The 21,050-nt window shown below is 38.0% G+C and overlaps 1 protein-coding gene across 1 annotated transcript in view; it reads right to left on the bottom strand.

Moving 5' to 3' along the window:
- The window catches only part of ntm (neurotrimin), a 561,945-nt gene extending 541,243 nt beyond the window's left edge, over window positions 1-20,702 (bottom strand). Inside the window, exon 1 of the mRNA XM_030745784.1 lies at window positions 20,518-20,702. Within this exon, the coding sequence (XP_030601644.1) occupies window positions 20,518-20,578 (61 nt within the window). The 5' untranslated portion in view covers window positions 20,579-20,702. The remainder of the gene's footprint in view (window positions 1-20,517) is intronic.
- Window positions 20,703-21,050: the final 348 nt, after the last annotated feature.

Here is a 21,050-nt window from a genome sequence, read left to right as displayed (position 1 = left end):
ACCCTTGCAAAAAAAAAAAAGATTTCCAAGAGGCCCACCATCTGGCAGGAAAGATACCGTGTGTCAGTATTTTCAAAGAGGCACTATAGAAAATTCTGTGAGACAGGAGTGATTCATTTCAGTTTCACACTTCCTAGAATTTCCTCATTTAGATATTATTTTAACATCTTGGTTCCACTGCCACAGCAGTATGTCAGCCTATTGATGATCTCAGTGTGGGCTTGCCTTTTTTTTTTTTTAGAACACTGTGTACATACCAATGAACTTGTCCACCATATCTGCTCTGTGTGGGAGTGCATACACCAAGCGGAGGAAAGGCGGCACAAAAAGCATGCACCATGAGGATGCATTACACCATTTATGATAAGACTATGTGCTCTCTGAATGGGTTTCAGCTGACAGTTGCTGATAGAGAAACACAGGAGTGCTAACATAGTGGGAGGAAATATGACACAGTGAAAATTTTAACCAATCAGCCTTAATACAGCAACAAGCACAAGAGCTATTATCATGCAAGCAAATCCATCAGTTGAGCTGGATGGATACACAAAAGGCAAATGTTTCAGTCTTTGTTTTTCCCGGGCCACTCAAGCAGTAAAAAATATGGATGTGCCAGCTCGTGTCCACCTTCCCACGGGGCATTACCAACGCTTAGTTTTGTGAACAGCCGCAGGATATGACTGTTCCAGTCTGAGAAAGTTCAACTAGATATTGCATCAGACATTTTTACAAATTATTTTAAATATCCTTTTGAATACATTAGTCAAGGTTTTTTCCTACTTCAATCCAACAGACTGATTTCACTTTGTATATACTATCGCTCTCTTAACCACCACACATGTTGCTAAATTCTTTATTGCACATCACTGATAATGCCAGTATATTCTACTGCACTGTCACAAGGAATTGGAGAAACCACACATACGTGCCTAAAAGCTTCTATTGCAGTTTATTATGAGCAAAATTGCACTGTTTTTAGCCAAATGTCTTTCTAAATCTGTTGCTTCTCAGTCTAGTCAGAGCCACCACTAGGTCATTGCATTTCAATTCATCACATTAAAAAAAAAAACCTGACCATCACAGATTTGCCTGAAAATTTCCAGAGAAATGTCACTTCTTAATAGTGTTTATGCAAAATTTCAGGCCCTTTCTGTCATTTGTTTCCTGTGCAATAACCTACGAAAAAATAAAATAAGAATAAAACACCTTCCAATTGTTGCCATTTCCACTAGTATTAACAAGCTTAAGTACTTTTTGAAGATGTTCACATTCACTAACCCACCCTGATGATGAAAAGAGATAACTGAAAAAAAATGCATTTAACAATATGTCAGCTTTTCCCCCTTACAAAGAAATGCTGCTGTAATCAATCAATTAAACCTTTAGAGTGGAGCCCCTTCAGCAACCATTTGATCAGCAAGTGAAGAAAAGAGAACTTTGTAGCTGCTCCATCCACCACTGTTCACACAGCGAAAAACTGCAGTACAAAGTTAAAATATACAGATGAACTACTAATACAAAAAGTATTTCTTATCAAATTATTCAATTAATTGATGGAACAATCTGTTACTAAAATAAGGGTCATCAACATCTGATCCATATACACTAGTAGGGGTGCAACGATTCTTCGAGTAACTCGAATAATTCGATTATGAAAAATCCTCAAAGCAAATTTGTTGCTTCGATGCTTTGTTTAAACTCTGCGCTCAGGTGTCTCCATTTAAGTGGAGAATTTCACCCACATTAGTGCCATCAAAGTTCTCCGTCATCATCGTCTTCTTCTTGTGGGTTTAATGGCGGTTGGCAAACCAGCTTAGAGCTGCATTACTACCTACTGGACTGGACTGTGGATCAGGAGGAAAAAAATCCCTCAGACTCTAAAAAGTTCTCTGTTGCTGCGAGGGTTTTCCCTTTAACACTGAGCGGATCATTGCTGACATGTTTTTCCACGCCTCCACCGCTCTCCGCCATGTTTGTGTGTTGTGCTCGCTGTGCTGAGAATTTTAGCTGTTATTTTTTTCTTTGCTTCAGCTGCCGAAATGGATCACTATAACCACAGTGTGCTAGCAAGGCTTAGCACTAGTGATCGTTCTGTACCGGAACACCCCCATCATAATATTTTTTATACTTTAATCCCTGATTAGTGATTAAAAATAGACCTGCACTATTAACGTATTTAAGAGAATGCTTGCATAAATCATTACAACAATACGGTCTGTCTGCACAAGCGCAAAGAGGCAGAGCCGTTATAGAGACGGTGAGCTCATGTGGAGTGAAAGAAAATGTTTTTCTAGGGTCCAAAACAGAAGCTTTTTTTTTCCTGTAACCACCATTAAACCTTTAATGGGACACAGCTGGAAGTCTTTCACCACCTGATCATCAAGTGAAGAAAAGAGAACTTTGTAGCTGCTCCATCCACCCTGTTTGTTTCACACAGCGAAAAACTGCAGTACAGAAGTTAAATATGCAGATGAACTGTTAATACGATAAAAGTATTTCTTATCCCATTACTCGAGTAGATAGATTAATTGATAGAATACTCGATGACTAAAATAATCGATTGTTGCAGCCCTATAGACTAGCAATGCATAAATCCATACTTTGAACTTTGACCCAGACCACCCACTGCACCAGGAGTTTAAGTTGCTTCCCTCTGGATGCAGATATCAGGTGCCAAGATGCAGGACAAATAGACTGAGAGAATAATTTGTCCCAGTAGCAATTAGGTTTTTAAATGATTTGTTATGATTCTATGCATTTTTATGTATGTTTTATGGTATGAATTTAATTTAATCTGTACTGCACTATTGGCTGTGGAAATAGATGCCCCCTTGGGGATAGTAAAGATCTTTGAATTGAAGTGATAAATAAAGCATTATAATCTTTAATCCTTCTGGATCTATTATAGTGTTGCTAATTTATCTTTCTGTTAATCAATATAGCTACAGCCCTTTGTTTTGAGTTGTAGCAGGCTGAGTATGTGGGAGAGGTAAGTGTGTGTTCAGATGTTTTGTTCTATGTTTGAGTATGTGTGTCTGATATGGCTATGTATATGGCTGTACTGTATGTGCATGGTGTCAGTATTTGTGCTGTGCTTGAGCTAACAGTAGCAATGCAAGATAATGTGCACATTTTGCTGAGTGAAGAAGAAGAAGAGAAAAAGTACTTCAGTGAAATAAAACAGCGGAGACACCAATGAAATATTCCAAAGTGACTTAAAGTGGACATGAAAGACCACATGAATAAATGCTAATTTACACCATGGAACCATGCTCTAAAGGTCTGCCATAGATTTAACTCTGTGTGTGAAGCTGGTTTTAAGAAGTAAGTGTTTAAAGTTTATAGAGTATGTGTAATGACACCTTCTGCCTGTACAGGACGTGACATCACCAGGTTACTGCTAATAGACTTACATTAGTTCATGTTAGCTAACGAGTGACAAAACTGGTAACTCGGTGGAAAACAAGGAAACTAAAACGAAAAAGCAGTATTTCCTTGTTTTGGAAATTCTTATCTCACATTACCTCACTGACTCATTTTCATACTAGAAGTGAGGAAAAGTGAAGGCCAAACTTTAATGAAGGAGGTCACTTTTTACACTGAAGGCCAAGCCTTTGTTACAAGTCAGCTGTGGTATTAAGCAGTTTGTTGAAACAAGAAGGGCCTGACATTTATGTAATTTAGATGTTTCTTGTCACCAAAGCAAGCTCAAATGGTAGCGCATTTCAACAAAATGGAAGAAAACAACTGTGTCCCATGTCACTTTGATCTCTTCAGGCTCTGCCACTCAAAGGCCTTTGTATATTAAACACTGTAGTGCAGTTTTCTTCCAGACATCAGCCTTGATAAGGCAACATCTGTTACACTTGGGCATGTTTGTACATTAAATGATAAGTAATTCGCTGTGTGAATGAATGTCTCTGTGAGGCTAATACCTGAAAGATTTGACACAACACATCAACAGAAAATAATGTTTTTTGGCCCTGTGGATTATAACTATGCCCCTACAAGTCTAATAACTTGTGGGTAGTTGTAAATGATTAATTCTAATTCATTTTGAATTTTAACTGCTGTTTGTAGCTTAGTAATGTACCCTGACACAATTCATGGCTTTCAGTCTTTAATGACCACAGTCGATCTGAAACAACAAACCCTGCCCCCGCCAAACGTTTCAGCTGATTTGAACGTTGTTCATCTCACAAACATGTCCCTCTCTAAACATTCAGTCACCGAGATAACAGATAGGTCCTATTGTCCATGCCCGTAATTTTCCTTTGACCTATACCTTGAGGTCAAGGTTCCCGAGATTTGAATTCCTCCAAGCTTTTCAGTAGATGCCTCTATGGTGTGAATTTAAACATCCTGGGTGACATTGTTCTTGAATTAAGATTTTCAGAAAATGTAAACTTTGACTTTTACCTTGAGGTTAAGGTTGCCAAGATTCAAACATGTCCAAGCTATTTTGTAGATGCATCTATGGTGAGAATTTGACCATCCTACCTCACATTGTTTTCAAGTTATTGTATAACATTTTCAGAAAAACCTGACCTCTGACCTTGACCCAATTATGGCAAAAATTTAATCAGGTGATCTGGGTTCACTGGATTCATTATGCCTCATCAAACTGAGGTACTGTAGAAGATTTTTTTCTCCACGTGACAGCTATTACTCTGGTCCCAGCTGTCTCCTCTACAATAAACTAAATGAATTATATAATTATTACTATAACTTAAAAATCCATTTTACAATTTAAACCTAGTAAGCAAAGAAGCTGCAAACGGGTAACATACCAAGCACTACTTTGGTATGTTATGCATTTCTCAAACCTATTCACTGAAATGTATTATTGTTTTTGTTAAGGTTATAACTCTTAGGGATACAGTTTGGGGCCTCATTGTGTGTCCTCAGCTGTAAGAAGCTACTGCCCAGTAAAGAAGGCTAAATAATCACACTCAGAATTTTGCAAAGTCGCGTTGTTATTGCAAATCTCAGAGTTGTGCCAACACTGACACAGTTAAGTACAAAGCAGTATCAAGTGATAGGCACACAGTTCAGCCAAACCTTTTTCACAATATTTGACAATTGCCTTTTAAAGTGCAATGATATGATCAGGATTATGTTTTGCCAACACATACACATTAAACTATTCTTTTTCAACACCTATCAACTTGTGGGATAATTTATTTATTTATTTATTTTGTTTAGAGTATAGCTCAGTTTTATAAGTCACTTTATTGAGTTTTGGCCTTGGTTCACGAAGTTGTGAGCGATTTTATAACTGTTAATTGTGCTCCCATTTGGAAGATTCCTGCAGATTTGGAAAGAATCCAGGCAGCCGTTTTTAACATAGAATTGGTCATTAAAGCTTATTTTCTCTCTAATAGAACACCGGGATTTAATGCATTTTCTAACCACTCAAAAAAAGCCTTTTCTTGTCAGTTTCAAACAATGCTCTTTTTGTGTTGTTTTTTTTTGTTTTGTTTTTTTTGGTCTAAATAAATGCTATAATATAGCAAAGCTTAGTAAATGACTTAGCAGGAATCCAAGCAATGGGATTTTGATTAATGAGAAACATTCATTTTTGTATTGACCATTTAAAAGACTATTAAGACTGCCACTCAAGCGTTAGGCATTAATTATAAGGCAGGGAACATAAGCTTCCATGAAATTTAATGAGCTTGTGAAGTCTAAAATAATGCAAGGAGCTTTGTAGACAATTAAGCTGTAAATGAAGTCCAGAAAAAACAGTCACATAAATGTTTTCTTGGTAAGTTTTTAGTGCCACAATTACAGTATGTAAATTAAAAAAAAGAAAAAAAAGAATTGCTTGTTATTCATACTTTTCCCTGTTTCCAGATAAGTTGGTATGGTATGTAAAATCAGAATAAGAACTTTATGCTGGTGTCAAAATCAATTAAGTATACATTTTTAATAATCAAAATCATCAGTTTCAACACCTTGTACTATTTCCACAGATTTTTTATGGTAATATTTATGGTATTTTATCTTTCCATACATAATTTGGTAAATGATGATGTGACACCTAGATGAAGAGTAAAGTTTCTGGCCATTTTTTGTTAAAACTTGTCAAACTAATTAACAGAATTTCATTTAGAACACAGATGCATTAAGTCTACTGTTGTTGATCATCAGTGCCTTACTATGGAGAGACCCAAAGCAGCACATTCAATAAACTTCAACCTGTTAAATGGCATTATGGTTCATATCTGACAGCTGCTGCTGGTGTAACTGCAATTAAAAAGCGACTTTAGCGAAGACTAACAATCACACCACATAACAGCCCCGATGCCAAAAAGTGACATTTCTCTGCCATGAATGCAAGCGCTTCTGGTCGCTCTAGATTATAATATAACTATAAGTCTTCTTGGTCAAGTGATATTTTATGCATGAACACAGTCTTCAGTTGAATTACTCAGACTAAGATTGACTTTCATTACATGCATTATATGTAAAATTCTACTAAAACGTCCAGATTCAGTATAAATGAGTTTAACTATCATGAATGTGGCCCTGCAAATTCAGCCTCTTGCAAACAACAATCAGAAGTACAAAAGCTTCGTAAGGCACACAACTTCTCTCTGCTATTTTTTTTTTGTTCTGCTTTCCATGACACTGCCAAAGCCTGTAGACTCTTTCGTGGTTGCTTAATGTTTTATCAGATGTCTTGATCAGTTAATTTTGTATTCATCAATTACAATATTAGAGGAATGATTTAGATTTCATCAGCACACTTGGTCCTCCTGCAGTGGGAAATGCAGAATTAATGCCTCGATGTCCAAATGCATCCACGTTCTACTGGGAAGACTATCACCTTTGTTAGCAGTTCATTACATAACAGCCAGAAGATATTGGAATTATGAGCTGCTCACAGTGTTGAAGTTGGTCAGACAACTTTGCAGCTCAACTATGAGAAAAAAAATGACAACTATATCTTTAATGAAAATTCTTTGTCCCTGGAGGCTGAACAGTTTCCTATCAACACTCTCCCGGAATCCACCACAAAGGCCCATGCCAAGGGGCTTCCTGCACCCCCATGTTATGGCACTAATTGAAATATTATCTATCATGCTTCACACAACTTTCCAAGCTAGCCCCCAATAATTGCATATAAATTATTTCTCAACCCATGTGCTTGCTAACCACTGATTCTGGCATCTGCTCCAAAATCAGAACCACTGCTGCAGAATTACAACCATAAACAGATGAAGACAAAATTTTTAGCCCCCTCATGAAATTTTAAATTTTTTGTCAAAAATTTCCCAGGTGCTTTTTTTTAACAGAGCAAGGGATTTTCAACATGACATTTCTAAACAAACTGGTTTTCTTTAGAAAGCAAAAATAATTTCTATTTGCACTAGGAATGTGTGCAACTAGTCAACTAGATTACTAATCATTGCTATTATCACTAGTTGGTTATACTAATTGTTATGATTTTAATTCCTAAATGTTACGCAGCCATCTGCCACCAGATAGAGCCGTAACTCTGTTAATCTTGCCCTGATATTTTTATTAGCTCTAATATTGTTAGTTATTTTTGAAGTTCCATCCATCCATCCATTCGCTTCTGCACATCCTGTTAAGGGTCGCGGGGGGGCTGGAGCCTATCCCAGCTGTCATAGGGCGAGAGGCAGGGTACACCCTGAACAGGTCGCCAGCCTGTTGCAGGGCCAACACAGAGGGACAGACGACCTTTCACACTCACATTCATGCTCTCATTCACACCTATGGGCAATTTAGATTAGCCAATTAACCTAACCCCAGTAAGTGCATGTCTTTGGAATGTGGGAGGAAACCGGAGTACCCGGAGGAAACCCACGCAAGCACGGGGAGAACATGCAAACTCCACACAGAGAGAGGGAGAGGCCTGGGCCAAGGTGGAATCGAACCCAGGCCTTCCAGATGGTATTCTAACTGTTAGTTAGAATACCATCTGGAAGTGCTAACCACTGGAATTGCTAACCACTACGCCACCGTGCTGCCCTATTTTTGAAGTTTTATAATATAACTTGAAGTGCACCTCCCAAAAAACACTGTCATTTCCTTCCATGCATTTCTGGCAACTTCCCCCAAGTTTACACAAAGAAGCAAATAAACCAGAGGAACAAATGTGACACAACACCGGGGACACAACCACATGATAATTAACATATAGCAGAAGCATAAACTCTGGCAACAACATTGGCCACTTACGTAGGTGACCTCATAGCTCTACAAAGACACTGAAGTCTGAATCAGGCCCAAGCTGGGGGAGTGAAACTAAGTGTTTCTTAGTTTTAGACTAAACAATTAGTGTATTTTTTCCCTTCATTTAGTCACCAGGAACTTTCCTAATTTGCACACAATAAGAATTATTCCAGAAAAAAAAATCACCAGGGTCAAAATTATTAGCCCCCTGAAAAACTAGCCTTTTTATTGAGCCATAGAACAAACCACTGCTATGCAACCCTGTGCTTTAACAGCTTGTAAAATCAAGTTAAAACAGGAGGTTATCTTGTAATTTACACATAGTATGCAGCAAGTGATTGAGCTGTCACATGTGAAAGCCTCCTGCCAAAAACCAAAAAAATCAGTTTAGACATGAGAAAAAGAATTGTTGATGCTCACAAAGCAGGAGAGATGGATGTACAAAGTTATCAAAGCAATTCCACATGTCACGAACTGGAGTGATAAGTATCAAGAAATTCAAAGAGAGCCACACAGTACAGAACAAGCCTGACAGAGGTAGGAAACAAAAATTTCAAAGACTTGAAAGAAAAGTAGTGAGAGATATGTCCCTCAGAACAAGACTCCAGAACTACTGCCAAGACACTAGTCATTCACTAGGACTTAGCCACATTGGGAATTGTAGTCTCAAAGAAGACAATAACTAGAACCTTGAAGAGGAATGGAGACCAAGAAAAACTCCACTTCTGCAGAGGAGGCTGGAGAATGCTAAAGACAACCTGGAGAAAGATTATGCGTACTGGAAGCACAGCCTTTGGTCAAATGAGATAGAGCTTTTGGGGCATAGAGATCCTGCTGATGTTTAGAGAAAGAAGGGAGAGGCCTACAACCCAAAGACCACCATCCTCACAGTGAAACATGGCGGTAGGAGTATTATGCTGTGGGGAAGCTTCAATGCATCTGGAACTGGGAATCTCATCAAAGTGGAAGGAATCATGAAGAAAGGATAAGTTAAGAATTTTAAATAAAACCTAAAGCACTCAGCTGTGGGTCTGGGTCTGGGTCATCGCTTTGTTTTCCAAAACAACCATGACCCAAAAAATATGTCACTCCTGGTGAAGACTACTACCTCCAGAAGACCAAACTGAACGTTATTGACTGGCCTACAAGCTCTGTCTTGAATCCCAATGAAAATCTTTGGGTGACCTGAAGACCAAGGTCCAATGCCAGAAGACCATCAAATCAGGAAGAGCTTGAGACTGGTCAAAGAAGAATGGAGCTGGGATTGCTCGGGAGACATGTAAGACTTGTTGAGAACTACAACAAACAACTGCATTCTGTTATCCAGCAAAAAGGATACACAATTGACTATTAGCATCAGGGAGCTAATAAGTTTGACCCTAGTAGATTTTGTTTTTTCTTAAATATTCTTTTCATTATGTGCAAAGTAAAATAACGTGAGCATCCAAAATAAAACTACAGTTACCAGGATGTTTGAAAAAGCTATTTTAAAAGTTCCTTGCTTTTCACAGATGAGAGCAGGATCACCCTGAGCACATGTGACAGATGTGAAAGGGTCTGGAAAAGCCATAAGAGAATGTTAAGCTGCCTATAACATTGTTCAGCATGATTGGTTTGGTGGTGGATCAGTGATGTCTGGGGAGGCATAACAATGGAGGGACACACAGAGCTCCAAAGGCTAGACAATGGCACCCTGACTGCCTTTAGGTATGGGGATGAAATCCTTGGACCCACTTTCAGACACTTCACTGGTGCAGTGGGTCCTTGCTTTCCACTGGTGAACGACAATGCCCAGCTTCATGTGCAAGGAGTTCCTGGAGGATGAAGGAGTTGATACCATTAACTGGCCCTCATGCTCGCTTGATAGAAATCAAATAGAACACCTCTGGGACATTATGTTTTGGTCTATGGGACACGTTGAACCTCAGAATTAAGTTCCTGCCATTAAATTTCCACCAAATTGGACTAGCATGCCGCATCTTTTTTTTTTTTCACTTTGATTTTCTGGTTGAATTCAGCCCTCTGTATGTTGAGAATTTTCATTTCCATTAGCATCCTTTCATTCCTAACACATTACTCAGTCCATATAAGTATATATATCCAGCATGATTTTTTTTTCCCCGATTGAGCGCTCCATGTTTTTTCAAAGTGTTTCTTTTATGTTTTTTGAGCAGTGTATTATTTTACCATCAGTATCATCAAATAGTTTTTCCAGCAGTGTACTGCATCGACTGTTTAGTAGTCAAGCATTCTGTTGATTATTCCATCACTTACTTTACTAACACTAATACTTTTTTTACTCGTAGCTGCCCATTATCTTACCTTCTAGCAACTCCACCCCTTCACTATGGATTAGCTTCCCTCTCTTTGCCGCCATCCAGCCATGCTTATCATTTAAATAGTACGTCAGTATCCACACTGTAGATGCTGGTGACGTGGATCAGTGAGTCAGTGTCTAACTTAATCCAAGTGTACAGCTTGATGTCATTCTTGCACAGGAGGTGGCTAATGCCCGAATCTATATCCATATCTGCTCTTTGTGATAAGCTGGCTAAGGGGGCTTGAGGCCTATTCTGCAGCAGGGAGAGTGCATCACCTTACCCTCAGAGTGATTCAAGCCAAATCAAACTATACTCATATTCAAGGTATCATTATTACCAGTAATTATGGGAACTTAGAAAAAAAAAGTTACTGAACAGTTTTTCTCCAATTAAACAAAATGTGTGAAAATTCACAATTTTTACCCTTTTGGGGGGGGGGCTGTGGATATTCAATCAGAACACCAAGCTTAACTTTTCCTCTCTGACCCCCAATGAATTTTCTGCCAAATTTAAGGAAAATTTACTAAACAGTTTAGGTGTAATTTCTGGACGGTGCTGAGAGTTTAGACATAATTTTGACCCAAAACACACACAGCTAAGAACACTCAGGAATGGCTAAGAAGAAAGCACTGGACTATTCTGAAGTGGCCCACTATGAGCCCTGATCTAAATCCTATTGAACATCTGTGGAAGTAGCTGAAGAGAAGGCACCCTTCAAACCTGAGATAGCTGGAGTAGTTCGCTCACAAGGAGTGGGCCAAAATACGTGTTGGTGGGTGCAGAAGTCTCACTGAGAGTCACAGAAATAACTTGATTGCAGTGATTGCTTCAAAAAGTTGTGCAACAAAATATTAAGGGTATTATGATTTTGAGCCAGGCCAGTTTCATTTCAGTTTTTTCCTCTGTTTATACACCACTCCACATTTAATCATTAGTTATTATTAATCTCTGGCTCTCTTCCACAGCATGTCTTTTGTCCTGTCTCTCTCCCCTCAGTCCCAACCGGTCGGGCCAGATGACTGCCCCTCCCTGAGCCTGGTTCTGCTGGCGGTTTCTTTCTGTGAAAAGGGAGTTTTTCCTTCCCACTGTGCTCACTCTGAATTCACCATCCCTGATCCTTATTAAACTGAATCGCCTTGAGGTGACTGTTTGCTGTGATTTCTATTTAAATAAATTAAACTGGATTGAACTGAATTGAATTGAACTGAATTGAATTGAATTGAATTGAATTGAATTGAATGTTTACAGTGCATTACTATCCTTGAAAACTAAGGATATCATCACATTTTCCCAACTTGAAAAATAAATAAAAATTTGATACACATAGCATTTTCCCATGGTCTGTTTACCCAGGAATTTAGATCTACATTTCATCTTAATATTTCAGAGATTTCCTCTAGGACAATGTTGCTCAAAGTGTAGGGTACAGGTGGGGCACAAATGACCTGGGAGAAAAGTCATGTGGAACAAAGAAATTCCACATGCAGTTACGCGAGCTTTTGTCTGCATCTCTTCATCTGCGTTGCTTCAACTGCATCGCTTCTTCACTGTTGAAGTCGAGCATGAAAACATTTCTTCCTGCAGGAGAGTGGAGCATGATGGAAAAAGTCTGAGAACCCCTGCTCCATGATAACGTCTGTGCAGTTCTACCTATAGGATTCATGTCACTTTAGCAGTAAAAGATCAAGTATATAGTAATAATCTAATTATATTCAAGAAATTTGGTTTTTTTAACATCTCCTTGCATTTGTTGTTTTCCTTCTTCGTCTGAATTGTCAATGTCATACACAAAACAATCTCAACGCTGAAAGCCTTCAGTGATATTCCAGTGCAGAAAACTGATTAAAAATTGAAAATCAATTTAACTCCATCCATTAAACTCTTGCAAACCTTTTGAAACCCAGAAATGATTCATTTGTAGAAATGCCAAACAAGCATCAATGCACACACACTAAATACAGAAGTACGCAATTTTGTTTCCCACCACAGGAATGAAAGAAACAACTGGATAACAATTACCACCAATTTGCAATTTGCCTTTTCTGAAATGAGCAGGGCCTCTAGTTGATTCCATAAAACAAAGTGGCAATTTCACATCCATGGTGTAACAGCTCTCAGTTACAACATTCATCATGTCATGATTTGTCAAATTTCCAGTTTAAATATTTTTCTTATTTCATGGTTGTCTGGTCAGAATGTTTCAGACTTTTGTTTACAACACAGAAATACCCATTTTTAGGGTGGCAGCTATTGATATTTTAGTAATCAAGTATTTTGTTGATTATTCCATCAATTAATTGACTAGTCAGATAAATACTTTGTCTTATCAATGAGCAATAATAAATCCTCAAAAAGAAAAAAAAAAAAAAACACAGGTCTATTAAAATGAACTGCTCATTGCTTTCCATTCTAGAAATTGGAATTAGTTTTTAATAGTTCCATCTGTCAGAAAAAACTATACCCTTTCATTGCATTTATGTCTCACATTAAAATCATTAAAAATCTGCCAAGTATCTAAAAATACATAAATAATCACAGGTACAATAATGTCAAAATAAGGTATATAAGTAACCTAACCTGGGGTATAAAACAAAATACCCTTGATTCTGTCCTCTTGGAAGGTTTTCTTACATTAAGAGGAAGCAAAAACATTGTAACTCCTGAATGAGGTAGATTTGTTGTGTGTTCATGTATATGTGTGTCTGCATGTTGAAGTGAGCTTGTGAATGAGTAAGTGTCTGTAAGCCTTTAAAGGAGCACGTGGGACAAATGTGCAATAAAGAAAAGCGAGCATATCAGCATTCTCAGAACTGAAGTTTGTCCTGTGCTTTGATGCAACATTTCTTGAAGAAACAGATGCTCTGATGGTGTACATGTTAATGTTAATAATTCAGTGTCCAACCTAAAAGCCCCAGGTCAGCGGCTCAGAGTTGTGTATATATTTTTAAATATTAATATAATTTATGTAATTATTAATGTTTATGTTAATCTAAATCTGCAAAATTTTGTTACTTAACCCATGAAATAAATATGGTCTTGTACACTTTATCCAAGTAAAGGTTTTAATGGGGAAAGTGGGAACAAATGCCACTGTTTTGGACACTACAAAAACGTTTTCCTTTCACTTCACCTGAACTCACCATCTCGTTACTGCTCCACCTCCTTGCTCTTCGCCTGTGTAGACAGACCCCATGTTAATCAATGATGGCATCCATTGTGATGCTGCTGTTGTATTATCAGTCTTTTTGTTGAGGACACTGGGGTGTGCACTGGCTTAATATTGTAATAGGTTTTATTCACACATGTGCTCCAAGGTACTATTGTGGGTCTATTTTTAGTCCCAAATGTAGATGAAATGCTCGCGCTTGCATGTCAATAACTGAGTGCTGAAGAGTTCCAACGAAACATCAAAGCAAAAAAAAGTGCTTTAAAGTATGATTACAATATCTTATATTCCAGTTTACAATGTTATTATAAGATAGATTCTGAAGCTTTCCACAGAAAAGAAGCCACCTGGCTTTAATAGCATTTCATGGCCAATTTATATTCCCTTAATTTATCACATTTTGATATCACAGAACTGTACACAGGTAGCAATATGTACCTGCCATTGTCAGCCATCTGTTCTGTCCATACATTCTGTTGCAAGGCATTATGTGGGCTGTGCACCAGGAGACAGACACAGACATTTTTTTCCAGCAAAGTTCTGCCTCTTTTGCCTTGAGATCCATACTGAGTAGCTGTAGCCCAGCGAAAAGAAGAGAACATACTCTACCCATCAACAGCGATTTTAGAGTTTTTTTTAAGAAAAGGCTGCATAAAAACGAGCACACCATGGTTCCTGTAGCACCACCCCACCCACCTCTGCTCTCTCAGCTGGTCATCCAATAACAGCTGTTGCTCCAAATTTTGATCTAACTAAATTTAAAAATTCTAAAATTTGAGACACACACACACACACACACACACACACACACACACGCACACACACACACAGAGTTTGTGTTGAATCCTGGCAACACAGTCAGCACTGTCTTCTCCCAGCCACATACAGAGACAGAGGGAGGGAGTGAGGCAGCCCACTTAGACAATAAGGCTGCCTCATTAGCCTCAGTGTTTATCTTAAGCTGGATTATTACTCCAGAAAGAAATGCTCTTATTTTCTTTGTGAAGAAACCAACATTTGGCCTCTTTGGGGGAAGTGTGATACTCAGATGTTTTACGGTGGGGTTCTTTTCTTGCACCCATTGCTTGCTTGCTTGTTTTATTGAAACTTTAAATCACCCTCTGACATCAGTATTTGATTGCTTCCCACCAACCCTTCATATGTTGGAGTCTGCTCATTTACCTCTTATGGAAGATGATCAACTGTTGGGTTTCAGATCCTCCCTGGTTTTAATGAAATATTCTTTAAGTATAATTATATTAGGTCCACTGACAGAAACGGAAGATTCAGCAGCAAAAGAACATAGATACTGTCCCACCTTACAGAACACACAGAGATCTGCATGGTTCGTTTCAAGCACATATTCTTTATTTAACTACTTTATTTCATGTGATCTGTCTGTCAAGCATGAGTCTGTTTCACCATCTAGAGTCCATATAACTGCTTGTAGCAAACATATTAGATGAAAGAAAGTAATGGAAGACTGCACTCATGGGAGGGTGCTGTGACGCTGACCTTGACATATTCCCACATATTTTCCTGCTGCACATCAGAAAGCGAAAAGACAGCATGACACTGATGTACTGTGCATGATGTGACTTGTCTCCAGGAAATTACTGCTAGATAAAAAGTGAAAAGAAGAATAAAGAACTATAGCACAAAACATGTCAACAGGGAACTGAATTGATGGGAACTGTGGACAAAGCCTCTCTCCAGTGAGCTGACGCAGCCCCACAGCAATTTTAGTCTGGGACTCATCCCCTAGAGGTTCACAGAGAAGCTCTTCAAGCACTTGTTCATGTCGACTGCCATCCAGATGTACACTGCTTTCTGCCACAGAAACTGCAGCCTCAGCCAAGGCGTTTCTAACTGTCTCCATCAGTTAGCTCCACTGTAGTCTTCCCTGCTCTCTACATCCATTCTTCTGACCTGCAAGGTTCTCCCTCTATTCCTCTGCATACAGGCCAAAACAGCATTATTTTGCTCATGAACAGTCATGAACAAGATCAGGTGAGAGAACATTTACTCTAGCAGCTATTTTCTAGTTTAAACACAGACCAGCATTTGAAACAAGTCATGACAGCCTACTTGGCAGCTAAAACCATATCAACACTTGGAAATTTGATTAATAACCAGAGTAATTATTTACACTATATGAAATACAAACTTCTCACATGACTGCAGCAGGGTTCTGATGAAAATGGTTTGGACTTAACACTAATGACCAATGTAGAGACTATGCTGTGATGTTTCCAAGCTTTTCACATTTTATTACTGGTGACTTGTTACTGTTAAAATCATATTAATGACATCTACTGTGCTTTTTGAATTTTGAGGAGCTTTACTTGAGTATTTCCATCTTAATTTACAATTCAACTCTACACTTTGTACTACTTAATGTCCAATTAACAACCATCACTTAAACAACAAAGTATTATAAATATTAAAATAGAGCACTTTTTATGGCTTTATTCTTTATTCTCCAACACAGTTAGCTTTAGCAGTAAAAACACCAGCAATGATATAAATGCTTTAAAGAGGACTACTGTGATCCCTCACCTACCACGGGGGTTACGTTCCAGAGACCTCCAGGATAGGTGAAAATCTGCAAAGTAGCAGTTTTATATTTATTATAGATTTATTTTATTATTTATATCTAATTTAAGACTTATAAACCCTTCCCACACTCCTATAAATCTTTCCCACACTCTTACTACAAGTTGAATGATGAAGATGATGAAATATGTAGCTGTGCAGTGCTGATGGTGATGAAGGTGGTGCAGTACCTTCGCCCTCGGCCGTAACTTCTATTCCTGCTAAAGGTGTAGGCATGATCTATCTGTTGATCCAGTGATGAACATGTTATGGGGTGTTACAGAAATACCTATGTACCGCAAAATCCCGCAGTATAGTGAAAACTCAGCGAAACAGAATTAGTAATATTTTTTTTAAATCTGCGATACAGTGAAGCTGCAATAAGTGAACCGTGATATAGTGAGGGACCACTGTATTCTTTATAATTAGTTACTTTACTTTTAATACATAAATAAATAACAAGCACAAAGTGCCGTAGTAAAATGCAGTTTACTCATTCATTTGCATTTCTTAGCTCTGTTTACTTGTTGGCAAAAATGCTTATATTAGCAAAAAAAAAGAGCATATGTTTGCCTCATCCTCAGCTTTATATTGTTCTGCCACTGCAATGACCCAGTTTCTCCACTGGGGGCATTTACATTTCATCTAATCTAATCAAACACAGCTATGATTCTGCCAGAGATCTGCTGATATGCAAATGACTTCAGAATTTTAGTGCTGTCTGGAAATGGACTGAATGTGAGATGGGGAGAGGATTTTTTTTTTCCTAGATTAATTAAAAGAAGACATTTTTAATAGCTTAATAATATGACAGTAGAGCCCTCAAACAGAGTTGCATCTCTGTTCACTTCAATTGACCTTTTCTTTTTACAGCAATGACCTTCTCATCGGTTCCTGGTAACTGGCAACATATGCTAGCCATGCCTTAGAGATACAGCAGCACAGAAGTCTGAGATTCATTTTTAAAAGTTAAGGCCGTATGTTAAAGTATATAAATCAAAATCACTTGTGCATGTTAGTGGACTAACTACAGTACCAATGAATTAGAAGATTAGTAGATAGATGCCAGATTAGGCTAGCAGAAAAACAACTAATAAACTGCACATTTTTTGATCATAATGTCATTTCATTAACAACATTAGTTGTCTGGTCTGTTTAAACAAGTTTATTCACTGTGAGTATGACCAAGAATGATCAAGTGATAACTGCACAACAATCACAGTTAGCTATTGTTGTGATAACAGCTATAAATAAAGTATCAGAGTATATTTGAGAAGTCTTATAAAGAGTAAAACAGGCTTTGTGATTCTGTTGACTGTTACCTCTTTCTGTTATGTTGCAGCTCAGCTGATGGTAAAAACAGTAGTATTAGTGTATATGTTTATACAAATACATTGTAACTGATGACACTTGTCACAGTTTAACAATGAATTCATTTAAATTGGGTGATAAAAACCACACCTCATCTCCTAATGCATTTAAATGTCCAAGCCTACACAGGTGTGTTTATCATTTTCCGTCCATTTCTCTCTCTCAAAACAGGAACCACGGGGGATTTCCTCGAGCCTGAAGACTCTCTGCAGTGAGACAACACCAGAGATTCATCTCCCTGAGGTTCTTACTGTATTTCTAATAAACCAAACATGACACTTTCCAGTGGTCTGGTCTTTGTTTGAAAGGAACAAAAGTGCTAATGTGGTGCTTGAATATGGATCATTTACATTTTTTTATTGTTACAGTAACACTGTTCATATAAATTAAGCCAACTTCCTCTGTGAAATAACTGTACATGTACCCATGCAGCACAACACAACAGTGGCACCTGTATACAAGGTTAACAATGGGGAAAACACATAGAAAAACTGTGAAATGCTGTTCATTTTTCCTAGTTTATTAGAGATTTACATAGTAAATTCATTGTGGGAAATTATTACAAGGAAAAAACAAACAGACATGAATCAAAAGCATTTAAATGTGAAGAAAAAGAAATGAGTTAAAATAAATATCCATTAATACCACTGCAGTGTCTTATAATAACAAGCGTCTTATACTTGGTGACACATGATACACAGTAATATGCATTTTAATGCAACCTGCCCTATATATGTTAATATTTTCTAATTTAACAGCAGATTTTTCGACATGCCAGACAAAAAAATAAATAAATAAAACCTACGTATCCTCATGTTAGTGCACAGAATGGTTCTGCAGTCAGTGGGCATCACTGAGAGGCTCCTGTCTGAAAGTCTTAAAATAAAAGTTCCTTACAGTCTGCATTATCACTGGATTACTGAAAGCACAATGAAGAAAAACTGGTGGTTAGAAAAGAATTAATTTTGAATTATTTATCCTATTCCATCAAAATATAATAATAAATATTAAGTACTAACAGCTATTGATTAGTATACAATGTTAAAAAATAACTTAACAATGGCAGCATGCTGACTATGGTACAAGCTTAGAATATGTCAAGAATTCAAGTAAGACTTGCTGTTAATACTAATCCTTTAATAGTTTACTTATAAATATATATACAAAAATTGAGCTACATATGACTTCAAATTAGAGACAAACAGAGCTCCATCGCTCTATAGTCACAGCACTATTGGAACGATCCAAAGTCTACAGTAACCACATGACGTTCCTGCGTTCTGAACCCTCGCTGATGCCACTCTTACTATTTGAGGGTTCTGCATGACTAAACAAAGCGTCCTGATGTTTGCAGGTACACAGAGGGCTGGTTTCACCTGCTATCATTCTAGTTTGCAAAATAATGACTGCACCATTTTGTAACATAAGTATTGATGTATGGTACTAACAGCAATAGTGTGTGCTGAATTTAATTAAATGTGTTAAAACTGGCTCTCGATGATCTACTAAACCACACACAGTGACCCACCTGACATATACCACTGACACGTCTCAAATACATAATTAAATCCAAAAGTGCAAAGCCTCATTTTTTCTGTTTTAAATGCTAAAACTGTGTGGTAACATAGAAGATTCATTTAGCGTGATATTCAGTGATGAGGAATGCATTTATCAGGATTCATAAAACATATATTAAATTTGTTACGACTGGTGAGAAAGCAGAAGAAGCCAAGTTTCTTTAACTAGAAATCCTAAATCTTTATTAAGGACGTAAACATTTAACTTTATGTCTAGTTTCAACATTAATTTTTATAAGTATGGATCATTATACAATAATATCGGTTTAATGGCTGTGCAGGCGTTTAACATGGACAGATTCATGTGCAGCAGACACATCTATAAATGGGGATGTCTGGAGAGCTGATGAGCTGATGCCTTCCTCATCAATTGAGCCACTTCATTCATTTGTCTATTCACCCACTTACTTTATGTAAACATTCTCTTCATTATCAAAGTACAAGAACACTAATCTTCCTTTGAGTCCCAATCTCATTGTAAACTGATGATGAACTCAAAGACAAACAAAGGTAAACACAACATTTTGATTGGGAATGAGGGCTGATAAAAGTGCAATTTTCATTTTGCTGATCTAGCTTTTATTTGCATCTTTTAAGCACACCTCTATCTTTCCACAATCCAGTTATTGGCCTGAATCTTTAATGTCGGGTGGAAACAAGGTCAGAAAGCCTGAGCTGCTTCACTGCTCTCCCTTCCAACACCAAAGCCCCTTTGCTTGCCCAGAGAATACATGGCTTAACTTGCATGACCTGACCACGCAGTCAGTGTGGATTAAGAACTAATACTTAATCAACTTTGCAACCTCTCGTCCGGAAGATTTGGCATGCGTCAAAATGATCCACAGGCAGCAGGAGGGCTAAAGAAATGCAATTTGCAGGTGCATAAAAATAAAGAGCTGTGTGATTGAAAGCTAGCCCGAGCCTACAGCAAGGATTGTGGTTTTATTTATTTTCTGAGTATGAATGTACATCTAGATCCAAACTACCTTGATAAGATGTAACTTTTACAGAAGAGAAAGGAATGTAGTCTAATATAAGAGCTGCAAAGATACGTTCAGAGTAACCTCTAGAATACTTAGTCCAGTCACTAGCAGCAAGAAAGCTCAGCTGCACTTCACTAATCGCTTAATTTAAGATGCTGGGCTTAGACTGCAAGCATTACGGAGTCAATCGCAGGAGCAAACACCGCCATGAATAAGGCAATTAACAAACTATCCCGTGCAAACGGAGTCAAGGGTAGCGATAACAAGTGCCTCAAGAATGACAAAAATCCAGCACTTACCTTGCTCCATCAGCAGGATGGTCATGCCGACCAGCATAGCCCAGTACATAAGATTCTTCATATTTATCGATCTGCTGTCTCTTGTGTGCTGTCGTTTGAGGTAATTAGCCCGCGAGTCTCTGAAAATCCAGAAAAGTGCTTTTCACCAAGTCCTCAGTCCCCTTGTCTGACTGTAAAGCATCCACCAACGCAGCGCTCCACAAAGTCCCTCCTTCCACTGGTTATTGGCAGCGGCGCTAACGGAAAGCTAGCTATAGGTACAGAAACCAGTTCCGCTTATGTGTAACGTTTGAATGCACATTAGCGTACTGGTGGCGCCAGTACTTTTAAATTGAAAGAGTCATCAACCAGCTTCCTGTATTTGTTCCGGTTGTGTGTCGCTAGCTTGAAGGAGCCGTTAGCGGTGAGAGGCTGGTGTATTTTACTAATGACTTATTAGTAAGTTAAACGCATAAAGAACGAGGAGAAACGAGAAAAATTCCTGTGAAACGCCTGAATTCTTCATTTCAGTTTTTTAACATAGATTTTTCAGT

This window comes from Archocentrus centrarchus, chromosome 14, assembly GCF_007364275.1.
Source record: "Archocentrus centrarchus isolate MPI-CPG fArcCen1 chromosome 14, fArcCen1, whole genome shotgun sequence".
NCBI lineage: Eukaryota > Metazoa > Chordata > Actinopteri > Cichliformes > Cichlidae > Archocentrus > Archocentrus centrarchus.
Note: the sequence above shows the minus strand (reverse complement) of the source record. Positions and strands in the feature narration are given on the sequence as shown.